We start from the raw sequence: 14,190 nt of genomic DNA on the forward strand, positions 1-14,190 counted from the left end.
ACACAATACCACTAGGTGGAACAGCAGGTAGCTCTGGTGTCTCACAGCTAGGGGGCTGTGGGTTTGGACATGGGTTCAAATCCAGCTCAGCCTGTGTGGAGTTTGCATGTTTGTCTGTGTTTCTTCCAGGTGCTCTGGTTTCCTCCCACAGACATATGTTTCAGGTGAACTGGTGGCTCTAAATTCCCCATAATGAGTATGTGTGTGTGTGATTACCAATAAAGCGTGTAGCCTTCCTCACAACCAATGCTTCCAGGATAGGCTCTGGACCACCGTGACCCTGCACGGAACAAGCAGTAAGTGGTAATGGACAGACTGGCTCAGTCTTAGTTGATCTGAATTTGTGGGAAATCACGTGTCTGTTTTTGCTATGGAGACAAGCTCCAGCCCTCCGGATGTCCTCCGGGAAGTTTCCCTCCATGTGTAACACACACTTTACAACGTCTCCATTCATTAAGCCGTAAACACGCTGGTATTTCCTTTCTGTGTTCGTCGAGCATATTATGGAACTTTTCTTTCTGTGTTTATACGATTCACGGCTTTTGTAAATACGTCTCGCGGTAAAACGTTTTAAACACCTCTCACATTTAAAACGTTTGCACAGATTTTCTGAAATCACATGCTTGCGTGTTTATGATATTAGTGGAGTCTTTCTGGAGTCATCTGGTCATATTTCGCGGTGCTCTACACTGGTGTTTACTGTGCACATTGTTTATAGGAGCATGCGAGATGTTAGGTGCTGGAATTCATCAATCGGATCCACAGTCGGCCTTTGTGCCCATGTGAATATTGTCCAACCCCTGTCCTGAAGGAGACGGGGTGAGTGAGACGACTGGAAACCCCTGTCCGTCCAGCGCGTCTCCAAGGAGGGTGACGAGACTCCTGGTCGCGGATGACCTTCACGGTGACCCAGCATGGACCTTCTCTCCACCACCTTGACGGTCCTGTCCGAGAAGCTCTTGAGGACAAGGAGCGTAGTTACAAGAGCGAAAGCTTGTGGTTCCAGGATAGGCTCCGGACCACCCCGGCCCTGACTCAACACCGAGTGAGCGAGGGAGCAGCAGGGATGGGCGAGAGGGACAGCACTGACCAACCTTGATGGACCGAGCAACTAAAGCACAAAGCAGATGAGGGACAGGATACAGTGACACACGAGGGAGTCCGCAAGAGGTTAGCGATCGCGATGCGACGCGGGCAGTATGGGAGCTCGCACAGTGGCGTAACTGCGGAAACGGCTCTGCAGTCAACATCCCTCCTGCGCTCAGCACCTCCAGCCAAGCAGGTGAGTCCTACCCTTGTTTGCGTGGGGCTCCTGCTCCCAGGGTGCGTCCGCGTGAGAGCGTAGCCTCGGCGCATCTCCTAGAAACTTTTCCCGCCGTGGCAGTAGATGGTGAGTAGCGATTTTAATAATCCACTAATCATATCTGCGCTGATTTCCAGTAAAGTCTGATTATGATAGCATGCTGTAAACTGTTTCGGCGCAGAGGGACCTTCACGTTGTCGTAGCAATAAGGGGAAACCCTGAGCCTGCATTGCGAGAAAGCTGAGTCTGAAGTGGCCCACACTGCTTCGATGAGCAATAGAATATGCGATTCTGCTCGGAAGCGCGTGAAGCCCTCGTGTCCCTTAGTCTTACCACACAATGGGTATTTAATGAAGATCAGTGTTTCTCATGTGACATAACATGTGAGTAACGACCAATTCCATGTATTGCTTTGGAGGAAATCGTGTGTGTAGTAGAAAAGACATCAGTAGTGCAGGTGTAAAAATAAGTGAATTCCAAGTTCCCCTGGTTAAACCAAGTAGGTCAGTAGAATCAGTTGTATAAATCATGACCATTTATTCATTTCATGTGTTTATTTTAATGTTTTATACTTTTGGGTCAAATCCCAGACCAGTTTATTAGGTGACAGAACTGATGGGGGATGTTGTTGCACTGGATTATAATAGGCAATGAGAACGCCAGCGCCGAGAGTAATGCTGATGATGTGAATCGTTTGGTAAAAATAACATATGGAAATTATATAGTATTCAAACTAAAGGAATCCGGTTGGAACCGAGCAAGTTGAGCTGGAACAACCAGCATGTGAGCTGTTCCGTACTCACCCTTCACTGGATTACTTTTAACATGACATTTTTCAGTATGTGTGTGGATTTAAGTGAGTGCTCTGGATGGATGGATGGATGGATGGATGGACTGATGGATGGATGGATGGATGGATGGATCGATGGATGGACAGATCTGAGAAAAATCTGTGGTTTCTACAATTAGGAGATAAATTTTCCACTGATGTATGATATATGACTTAATCCTTGAAAAGCTGCTTGTTCACAGCTAATGCCAGCTCTGAATTTTCCTGCAATAAATTACAAAAAATTGATAAATCATCCATGAAATTACAAGGGGTCACACCGATTGGATAGCAGCATTATTTTTACGCCTTTGCGCAATCCTGTGGGTGTCTTAACCCTGTTGGAACCGGGGCCTAAGACATAAAGACAGCAGGGTGGCGATATTTAAACCAACACAATTATTATTATACCGTCTCACAGGAAGTTCAGCCCAGCAATAAATCCTTTGAGCCGCTGGATTCACGTCGTGTTTTGAGACGTGTGTGGGCGGTGAATTTCTAAACCCCAAAAAAGACGCCTCCTTAATGACATCAGAAAAAAAAACTTTGCTTTTGTGCTTCGCAAGACCTTTCCACTCTGCCCGGCATTTATCTTTCTCATTATAAAAGTTGCAAAGTAATAAAACTCATTTTATTTAATCCTTTTGGTTTCAAAAGGGCCCTCGTCAGAAGTGCACGGAAACGCGTCCATCACTTATAGGTAATGGCAAGTTCATTAACGATGGACTGGATCGCAAGAGCTTCGGAAACGTAAGGAGCGGCGCACTTACGGAGTCTGGTATTATTATGGACGCGAAACACACAATTTACATCTATCCATTAGCTGATGCTTTTTTTCCCCAAAGTAACTTACAATGTTAATCTGTTTACAGTTATTTACTCATTTATACAGCCGGGTAATTTTACTGGAGCATTTAGGCTAAGGACCTTGCTCAAGGGCCCTACGGCCGGAAGCGAGATTGGAACCTACGACTTTCGGGTCCAAAGTAAGCAGTTCTAACCCCTGCGTTACCAGCTGTTCCCACAATGAGATGTAAACAAGGACTTCCCCCCCATAGACAGCGATAACGGGGTCCCTCGCAATCCCCCCTTTCTCTCTCAGTCCATCTGAGCACTCCGGCCGCACCTCATGCTCGTCTCCCGCTCAGGTACGGCTGATCATCCAGGAGGTGGGTGTGACCTGCAGTCCTGCAAGCCGCACATTTCTTCCATACAGACTCCATGTTTACATGTGTTAACCCTAAATATTTCCTGATGCTTCCGCTGTTTATGCATCTGCTCCCGTTCGCCTTCAGTGACCCGACACGCCTGTGGGCTCCCTCCTCCGTAGGTGTAGAACTGACATTCTGGGTTTCACCTGTCCACGTTGCGCTTGTCCTGGACGTCAAGTGTCATGCATCCCGTCACCGTGGCAACCTGAAATCACATCCTGTTTGCACCCAGTTGCCTTTTTTCTGCATCTCATTAATGGTTAACGCATTACCGGACCCCCTGCTCATGAGATTTAAACCCCCTCTGGTGTATTGGCCATGCGGAAAGGTGGAGCACGTTCTGGAGGAGCTGCAAATCCCAGCAAATATCAGTAAATATAACTTAAACTATAGTTCTGATTTTTCTAGGCCACTGTCACATTTAACAGGCCAATAAGGGACACTTATCATCGCAAAACATACCTAGAGTGCTGCTGGTCACGAGGACTGAAACAAGACTTACAGTGATTATTAAAAGTGAACACCTTTATGCTGGAGGAGGGTATTCTGTGTGCAGAGAAAGAGGCCTTTGTGCTTTCCATCATCGGCGAAATCCCTCTAGCCTTCCGGAACAGCGCAGCGCCCACTCAGCCAATTAAAGTCTCTGTCGGGTGCAGACAAATGGCCACATCCGCTCGTTCTGCAGCCCTGTCAGCTGTCAGGCTGAGCCGTTATATATTTATTTGCCTATATATAAATATATAGCGTATACAGGTAAAACGTACAAGAGAGAGAACAATGAGGCGGCCGAAGGGGCGCTGCGGGACGCTGAAAATCGCATTTGGAGAGCAGAGGCAGTGGAGGGGCGCGTCCTTGAAACGTGATGCCAGAAGAACGAAAGTCAGAGGTGTGGCGGCGGCAGTGGTGGCAGTGGTGGCAGTGGCGGCGGCCTGCTCCCCATGGCGGGTAGGCCTGTTGAGGAACGTACCCTGAAGCTTCTACTGCATCCTCAGGGCTTCCTGATTCAGCTGCCTCATGTACGGCTGTGATGCGCTCAAGGTCTTTTCCGAGGACTCTTGAGGTAGGATGGCTTTCCATGGAGGGGGAGAGTGAGCCACTCCCCGGTATGAAAGAGATGCTCTTTTCCAACTCAGACCTCCTGTCGATTGCGGCTGGACCAGACGTTATGGAAAATGTGCGTGCCGACCGCACATTTTCACCGTAGGTGGAGTAAATTTCGGCTAAATCCGGGATTTCGCACCACGCAGGCTGCTGAGACAGTGCCTGGGCGGAGCGAGAGGACGTGGGTTCGATCCCTGCTCAGACAGTGTGGAGTTTGCATCTTCTCCCTGTGTCTGCATGTGTTTCCTTTGGGTGCTCTGGTTTCCTCCCACAGTCCAAAGACATGCTGTTCAGGTTCCCCATAGTGTGTGAGTGACAGAGAGAGTGTGTTCCACTGATGTATGGAAGAGTGACCCAGTGTAAGTAGTGTATCTAGCAGTGTAAGTTACCGCGGTGAATAAGGTGTGTGGGCTGGTAACACTACATAGTATTCATTGAAAGTCGCTTTGAAGAAAAGCATCTGCTAAATAAATAAATGTGACTCTTTACTGAATCTTCTCGTCTCATTCCATATTCCAACATGCTGTAAAGTTACCATCTCGTGCCTCATAATCTTTGTACAGTAGGTTCTGCTATGAAACATCACATTACGGTCATTTCTGTCATTGAAGTAACAGCTTCAGCTGAAAAAACAGCGTTGGGGTGGAACGTATAAAGTGCAGCAAATACAAAAACTTATTGCGCCTAACATAAATATATAAAAGACGTAATTTATTGCAAATAAACGACGACGCGCAGGAAAATAATGAACGAATATAGGGTACAGCGTGTGACAGTTTTTTTCCTTCCTTTCAAAGCGCTTTATGACATAAATCTTCTGCTCCAGGGTTATAACTTTCTTTCATGACCCCCACTCGCACCACCAACACGCTTCTTTACACCTCTTATGACTTTGGCCAACCCGTAGGAACAATAGATGAAAATTAAAGGCAAAATGCAAAAAAAAAAATGGGGAATATGGAACGCGGCGGCCCTGTTGCAAAATCACGCTCGCAACAATTTGCATCCCGTAGACGTCGCTCCTCTATTTATGCGCCGCGCTCTACCCAAATAGAGCAATTACAACTGACATTGTGCACACACAATTGGTTGGGTCTGATTTTTAATTTACCACTTCATTAAAATGTTAGCGGAAATATATTCATATAATTTATGACGGCAAAATTAGTATGGAGGGAAGTTTGGCGTTCGTACATAAAGGCTAAGTCTTTGGGAAAAAAAATCTAATTATTGTGCTGCAGTGCTCTTCTTGGGGGAACATATTTGACATATGAGGGCTTTTTCATAACTGATGCAGCTAATATTGTGGAGCTGCATCAAAGTCAATATTGTGCTCTAAATCAGCGGAGTCTCCGGAACTGGGTGTTAAAGCAGAGGAAACGCAGCAGTAATGTACGATTACTGCGTTTTGGTGCAGGCTGCGCAGTTTTTACCTTGAGCTGGTACTTCGCCCTCCTCATCCGCCGTTTGGGGGAGGGATTGACACTCAGGCCGCACTTGATCCATGACCACACGGAGGAGGGCGCTCAGTGGCGCGGGTTCGGGTTCTGCTGCGTTACGCGGCTTTACGGTGCCGGTCAAAAGTTTGAGTACACCTGGGCAATACCAGGATGGGAGGAGCTGGAGAGAAGAGCAAAGGTACAGCAGACAGCTGGTAGTGCAGTGGTTAGAACAGCTGCCTTTGGACCCATAGGTTGCAACTTTGAATCTCACCTCCTGGTGTAGTATACTTGAGAAAGGTATTTACCCTGAATTGAGCCAGATGGGTAAATAATCATAAGGGTCTTAACATTGTACATTTATTCATTTAGCTGATGCTTTTCACCAAAGCAACTTACAATATTAAGGTCACAATTATTACATGCTTGCAGTCATTTACACAGCTGGGTAATTTTACTGGAGCAATTTAGGATAGGTACCTCCAAATCAAACCTACAAGCTTCGGGTCCAAAGGCAGCAGCTCTAACCACTACACTACCAGCTGTCCCAGAACATTGTAAGTCGCTTTGGAGAAAAACATCGGCTAAAGGAGTAAATGTAAGGTGAAGGTAAAGCAGCACACCGCTGGCCTGTAGCTCTGTGACCCGAGAAGACGTGGCGCCTCATCTCCTTATCGGTCTCGTTCGCCAGATGCCTTGTAAAAAAAGTTGTTTCCGCCAGGTGTCCACAAACATTTCGCTGGTCAGCTGACGGGGAGTTTACGTGCACGGCCCCGGTCTCGGACCATCGTTCGCTCACCGGATACGGCTGGAGGAAACGCCGGTCGGCAGGTTAGACGCCATACGCTTTAGCGCGCAGCCCGGGGTCGTAACAAGCCGCTCTCCTGTCCCGCTGCTCCTTCGTGCCGTGTTAAATAGCCCCGTTCGGTAAACGTCAATAAATCCAACGTCACAAATTACCTGTTACACTAAGCAAGGGGGTCATCAGCAGGTCATTCGTAGCCTCACACGTTGCGCAGGCGGGAAATGTACACTTCACATTCTCATAGTTTCAATAAAATTATAAAACTGAGACCTCTGGCTTGTCATTAGAGGGTTAACAAGATTTGAACGTTTTATCTCATGGCAACGCGGGTGGTCGACCAACGACTGTGCTGCACCATATACTTCATTACAAAGATCATTATGGGATATTGTACGTCGGTTCGGGGTAAACGGTAGCGGACTCTCTGGAGCCACTTTCTCTAGATCCAAAGGTTACAGGTTTGAATCCCACCTCCAGCTCTAGCACCCTTGAACAAGGTACTTATCCTCAACTGCTCCTGTAAAATTACCCAGATGTATAAATGGGTAAATCACTGTAAGTTGCTTTGGAAAAAAGAATCTGCTAAATGAGCAAATGTACTGTGAGAAAATTAATAGATGTGTAATGCAAAGCGATGTGTGATTTATCGATATGGTGCACAGAGCAACAGTTTGTTTTCTGAGATACCACATGAAAGTTCACAGTTTATCGTTGCCTTGGATACGGAGCGAAAAGGGTAACAGCTTGTCGTCGTCTTGGTTACAGTTAACAGGGCAACAGCTGTTGCCGTCTTGGATACGGTTCACAGGGTAAGATAAAATCTGTTTAACCCTACTGAATCTGGGAGATGTTCATCCGAATTCAAAATAAACTTTTCTGATTTTTTCCTCGGTATTGTCATCGATTTCACCCGAGAGCAGTTTTCAATCACCATCTTATAGCTGAGGAGCACAAAAAAAAAAAAAAAAAAAAAAAAAAAAACCACGAGTCAAATAGATTTGCATGCCTTCTGCTTTTGGTGTGGTATTTCTTCCGCTGCAACCCCATGACATTTATTGAGCTGAACCGGCGAGCTCCCTCTCGCTCTCTGTAGGAAATAGTTTAGCCATGACGACCTCTATAGAAACCGAAGCTGTGAGCGATGGCCTGTTGACAGGGAAACAGTGCAGCGCCGTATCGGATCTCTGACGACGGTCACCCGAGCAAAGATCAGCCGCCATATGATCGGAGGTCCGCTCCCAGTCTCACATGAATCTCCTCCTCCCCCACAGGGGTAAGGAAGGTCATGGCTTGAGCGCGACAGGACTCCCTCAGACGCAGAGCTCTCCGTAACGCAGATGGGTCCAGAAAGCGTCGCAGAACAGGGCGGCGTTTCTCGAAACAGCTTCGCAAGTAAACATCAGTTCCCGGGGAAGGAAAAATAAGCTGAGCAGATAATCGAATTAAATGCTGATCAACCCAACTGCACCGCAGCCAAGGCAGAGTGATGGTGAGGAGCCAATGTGCCGAGGTTCCCGGGAGGGGAAACCAGCAGGGCGGACGCACTTGGGAACACACTTCACCCGGAGTGAAATAAGAAATAAAGTGTTTTAGGGTAAATGTGCGCACTGCGCCTTTAAATTTAAATGGCTTTCCTCTGGGTGCTCTGGTTGCCTCACACACACCAAAGTATGTTTCAGGTGAACTGATGGCTCCAAATTGCCTGTAGTACGTGTGTGTAATTGCCCTGGGAGTGACTGGTGTCCCGTCCAGAGTGTACGCTGCTTCACAACCTATGATTCCAGGATAGACTCTGGACTTCTCTGAGCCTGCAATGGACAAGAGGTTGTCGATGACGGATGGATCGATCGATCGATTAAGCAGCTAAATGATTTAATCCGAGATGCCGGGCTACGAGAGTGTGTAGTCGGTGCCATGTTCGCTCTGCACACTATGTGCAAGAGGTGTAGCGGCTCACACCACCACCTTCCGTTTCGAAGGACCTGGGTTTGAATCCCCTCAGTTGTGGTGCTTACCCTGAAGCGATACAGTAAAAATTACCCAGCTGTACAAAGCAGTAGGAACGTAACATCAATGCAGCTTTGGAGAAAAACCAGAGCTAAACACGCCAAGATAGAGCTCAGACACGTATGTACATGTGATGTTCGTGTCCTTTCCTGCCACCTGGGGAGCAGAAACTCTTTCGGTTTTGATTCCCCCCCAGTGAGATGCGGCTGAAAGTAAAACCCGAACTCTTTCGCTTCGCGTTCTGCGTTTGAAGTGGGTAACGTGCGGCCCGCCTTCCCGAGGCCGACATCGAAGACGCGTCTCGTTCGTCACGTTTCCCCGAGACACATCCAGGCCAAGCGTGTTCGTCCCCGGAGGGCGAGCGGGAGGGCGCTGCAGCGGAGGTGCGTTTCACCCTGCGTTGAGGCGCACGCCCTCATCGGCGCAGGGTCAACTTCGGGGTCTGGTCGCCACTTCCTTCCTGAGCTCACGGGCCTGCGGCACCAGAGCTACCCACCGCCGCTGCTGCTGCTGCTGCTCGGCTCTCGGAGCTGCTCGCCTACGTGCCGGTCCCACCCCACCCCCAGCACCTCCCCGACAGGCAGGGCTTCTCGATTCTCCGCCGGAGTTGGCTTGTCTTCCTGTACTGAGAGCACTCGCAAACGCATACGCCCATACCACACACACACACCCGTGCATGTAGGCGCACAGACGCCTACTGGCGCCACCACGGCTCCTGAGTGACACCCGCGGAGTCGACGGAGATGCTTTTGTCGCTCCCTCCCAGGGCCTTCGGCCCCCGCGCTCACCTCTCGCAGCCGACGAGGAAGGTAACCATGGCGCTCGATTGCTCCCAGAGGACTCCATCCCTCTCTCCTTCTCTCTCCCCCCCCCCAGCCCCGGGAAACTGCGCACGAGCGAGTGCCGGGGAGCATGCGGCGCCCGAGCAACCCGAGAGGAAGTCACACAGGGAGAGAGGTTCGAGCATTTCGAAAGGAAGCCTTGATAAATAGATGGCAGGGCGACAGCGCTTGCTCGGACGTTGCGCCCGCGCACGGTGCATGAACGCAAACGGCGGCCGTCGTGCGTCGCAGGGGTCGCCGCCGTAACTTTTCAAAAGTGACAGAAGATGCGGTTCCTGTCTGATCTCCGGCCGCGGCGGCGCGAACAAAGTTTCCCGTAAACAACAAGCGCCGGCGGCTTCGCCGGGGGGTCCGAGGAGGGAGGGGCTCCCGCCGGCTCTCGGCTGGTACCCGGGACCAGGCGGCGCACGTGAAAACGGAAAGGGAAAGGGAGGGGGCCGCCGCCGCGCTCGGCTTGGCTCGGCTCGGCTCGGCTCAACCCGTTTTGTTTGTTTGTTTGTTTGTTTGTTTGTTTGCCCCGTCGGTTCCGCGGAGACGGCGGCGCTGTGAGGAAACCGCCTCCCAGGAAGCGATCGTCCTGTTTTCCAAAGAGTTTCTGCAGGTGCGGCATCACGTGTCTCTTAACGTTACTTATGTAACTCATTAGCGCCGTATCGTCACCCACGTGCAGCACAGCAAGTCTTTTACACCGCTCGTCCTCCGTAGCAGAACCTTAATTAAATCGCATTTGCACGGCTTACACTTAGTTTTAGTTTTATTCCTCCGCCTTTACTACTCGCGACGGGGTACAGTGGCACAGCGCCCGGGTACGAGAGGACATGAGTTCGATCCCCGCTCAGTCTGTAAGGAGTTTGCATGTGTCTGCGTGGGCTTCCTCCGGGTGCTCTGGTTTCCTCTCACAGTCCAAAGACATGCTGTTCAGGTTTCCCCAAAGTGCGTGAGTGGCAGAGAGAGAGAGAGAGAGAGAGAGAGAGTGTGTGTGTTCCACTGATGTATGGATGAGTGACTCATTCATTGTAAGTAGTGTATCTAGCAGTGTAAGTCACCACGGTGAATAAGGTGTGTGGGCTGATGACACTACATAGAGTTCATGGGAAGTTGCTTCGGAGAAAAGCGTCTGATAAATAAATAAATGTAGTACAACACTTTGAATTATATCCAAACTGATCAGCTTGGCAGCATTTATTCCATTGACAGTGACCCTTTGTTCTGTACAGCAGCTGTGCAACGCAGACAAAGTGTGTGAAGAAAAGCTATTTGTGGTTCCATCATAACTGTTAAGCTATTTTGTATGTTTTGAGCACAAAATCCAGTAAATATTATACCAGTAACATTGTACAGTGCTGCTTGAAAGTATGTGATATTTATGTATAAATGTACGAGATACGTGTGTATTGCCATGCTCATTATTCTTGCATAAAATATTAGAATAAACTCATGAAATTTAGAAATTAAACCTCAGAATAAACTTTTGAATGAATAAATGATGATGATTTATACACCTAATTTTACTTACCTATTTGGTTCAACCAGAGCAACTTGGGGTTCATTCAATAACCGTTTTGTGGTAAAACTAAGGGACGCGAGGGGTTCACATAATTTTCAGCAGCACTCTATACGTCCTAATGCAAAATTTATGTAAAAATAATATGATTTAGTGATGTTTTAGTCCAGGGTTATTGATTTTTAATGGACTGAATAGACATTAATAATCGCTAAAATTAAAAATAAGAAAGAGACTACATAGTGTTTGGAGCCATGGCCTTACAACCCGAAGGTCGTGGGTTTGAATCCCCACTATTGTACGCCTGATGAAATTACTTACCCTGAGCTGACGCAGTACAATTACCGTGCTGTATAAATGGATAGATCGGTGTAAGTAGCTTAGTGTAAAACGTCAAGTTGTAAGTTGCCCATGAGAAACGCGTCAAATAGTTAATAATGAAAATAAGTGATTCCAGCATTTGAAAAATGTTGGGAGAGAGTGAACAGAAAGCAATCGTTTAAAATAATACTTGGCAGGATATGAGATTCCTCCTGTACAACCAGGAGAACTTTGCTCTCGGCCCCCTTCTACACAGTGACCTCCCCGGAGTGCTGAGTCAGGTCTCTCTGTCCCCTCTCCCTCGGTGACCTCCTGCTGCTTGGCTTCGGGTCCGAACCACCCTCTGCTCCCCCGTTACGCTGACCTCCTGTGTGGGGACAGTGGGGAGTGCTGTGATTTAGGAGTTGAACTTGTTACCGGATGGTTGCAAGGTCGTGTCCCGCTGCGTATGCACCCCTTTCATCCTTCGATCCTACTTGGTCAATGGCGAAACCGAGCCTGCATGGAGAGGAAATAAGCGAAGAGGCTATAATGCGATAACCGTGGAAGGACCAAAGAAGGGAACTGGTACTGACGCAGTTATGGGTAAACATGTAAGTGGTGCCTTAAAAAGTTTAGGATGCGAGAGCAAGCATGTGGAGTGTTTAATCTCCTTCGTCCACGCGGATTTGTCTCATCTGGTTCCTCCGAGCTGATTCCAGTCCGCTGTTGACATTTCTCTTGTTTGCAGCGGTCAAAAGACCAGATGTCGCAAGCCTTATTAACCCAGAGGAGCAAACAGAAAAGGCAGGCACCGATGGAGCCCTGAAATGCCCTTATGCCGTGGAGCTGGGGGGCCGGGTGGGCTGCGCAGTGGAAGTGCTGTTTCCCTGATGCGCAGCCGGGCTCCGGGGAGGCGGGGGTGGGGGGGAGGGGTGTGATGCTGATACATGGAGCCTCATTCCAGGAAATGCAGAGTCGTGGCTGAACAATGTAGACTGCGTCCTGCGGAGGGTTTTCTTGAACACACGCACAGTGTTCGCCTCCTGAGAAGCTGTTTTGGGATGTGTTTCCATGATGTGTAGAAAGCGGCGGCTCGAGCCCCACCTCCAAACATGTGCTATCAATAAAAGCATACAATGTCCTCCATAAAGGGGATTTGGAGTCTGCGCTGTAACGCACACAGTTTGGGAGACAGGCTGAGAAATATTTGTCCTCTGGAGTGGACGTGAATGAACGCCGGGATCTCGGGAGGGTAAAACGCTGCTGCTGCGGGTTCCGGTACGAGGAGGTTCCCGTAACCGTCCGGTGCAAATCAAAGCGAGTGGTGTGTGGGGTTCATATTTTGAGTCGGTGCGTGTCTCCTCAAGGGGGGACACGGTGGTACCGCGGGGTTGGCCGGGTCCCGATCTCTGGCCGGTCTGGGGTTCGAGTCCTGCTTGGGGTGCCTTGCGGCGGACTGGCGTCCCGTCCTGGGCGTGTCCCCTTCAGCCTCGCGCCCCGTGTGGGCCGGGTGAGGCTTTGGCTTGCCATGACCCCGCTCAGGACAAGAGGTTTCAGACTCTGTGTGTGTGTTTCTATTCCAGCCCAGGTGCTCCCCAAAGTCTCGGACCTGAGGCCAACAGGTCCCATTCACCGGTGGGAGGCTGCGTTCCCGTGTTTTCATCGCCTCGGAGAGGCTTTGGGCAGCTGCAGCTATTGGCTGCATGAAAGTGACAGGCCAGGGATGCGCCTCCCGCGAACGCGCTCCCGGTGCTGCTTCAGCGGCATACTCTCCGAGTGTGTCGAGCGTGTGAGAAGGCGGCGAAAAGCAGCAGGGGGACACGCTTTAGAACGAGTTCGCGGCCCAACCTGTCGGTTCCCGTTACTAAAGAGAGGGGCGTGATCTGTGCCGCACATGTGCGACGCACGTTCCGGATTCCGCGCCGCATGTTTCGGATGCTTTGGCCACCTCGCGCTGCTCGACAGGTCTGTTCAAACCTTATACCTCTAACAAGAAAACTCTCCGAAATCCGAGTTGACTGGCCACTTGCGTCGATGTAGACAGCGACATGTATTCATTTCTTTCCTTGGATCCTCGGTTACGTCACGTCGGGAAACGGAAGCGTCGCGACGGCAGTTGCGTCGCGGGGAGTTTACGGGGATTTTTTTAATGTGAATCTGTCGATCTTAGTTTTGCGGGTGGTAATTTTATCGATAATCGAGGCCCTTCGCGGTAGACCGTGAAATGGAAGCGTGGTAAAGTCTGCCAGATCCCTTTTGGCCCATGTGGACACTGAGCCCGTTCCTCGTATTGCAATCTGTTTTCCAAGTACTCCGTGCAAGACGTCCCACCAGGCAGGAGGTCACGAGCAACAACTGGTAGCGTAGAGGCAACTTGACCTCGTAAACAACAACCGCTCTGTTTCTCCTCGCTTCTTCCCTCCGTGTTTCCTGACGCCCGCATGGCTTCGTCTTCTCTTCTCGTTTTTCGGGCCGCTGAAGTGAAGACCGAGCCCGTCCTTAATACCCGTCGCTTCGATTCGTACTGCGAGATGTTTCAGTAAAAAGCACGCAAGCCAGCCTGAGGAACATTCCCAGAATGCAACAGGGGAATCAGTGTGGGCACATTGCCCCCGTGGCATGGAATTTCGGCTCGGTCACGGCGCCCGATTGAGCGAAGCCATTCGCTTTGCGTTGCGTACAAACGCCGCTTTGTTTTCCCCAGACCGTACGCCGCAGAGCCAGGATGCAGTTCACTCGTTGTCGGTCTGCGTTGAAACCTTTTTGTTTCCCAACAAGGGCTCGATCAGATTTGAACGTAAAAAACAAAAAAAGTTTTCCATATATGCAAATACAGATGTGCCGTA

General features: G+C 49.6%; 1 protein-coding gene across 2 annotated transcripts in view; it reads left to right on the forward strand.

Moving 5' to 3' along the window:
- Positions 1-9,293: 9,293 nt before the first annotated feature.
- The window catches only part of LOC108928978 (RNA-binding motif, single-stranded-interacting protein 1-like), a 30,406-nt gene continuing 25,509 nt past the window's right edge, over positions 9,294-14,190 (forward strand). The window contains exon 1 of one of the 2 annotated variants that reach the window (XM_018743219.2): positions 9,294-9,504. In XM_018743219.2, coding sequence (XP_018598735.1) covers positions 9,439-9,504 — 66 coding nt within the window. In that variant the 5' untranslated portion in view covers positions 9,294-9,438. The remainder of the gene's footprint in view (positions 9,505-14,190) is intronic. The other variant, XM_018743220.2, reaches the window with a different exon arrangement.

Source organism: Scleropages formosus, chromosome 14 (assembly GCF_900964775.1).
Source record: "Scleropages formosus chromosome 14, fSclFor1.1, whole genome shotgun sequence".
NCBI classification, from domain to species: domain Eukaryota; kingdom Metazoa; phylum Chordata; class Actinopteri; order Osteoglossiformes; family Osteoglossidae; genus Scleropages; species Scleropages formosus.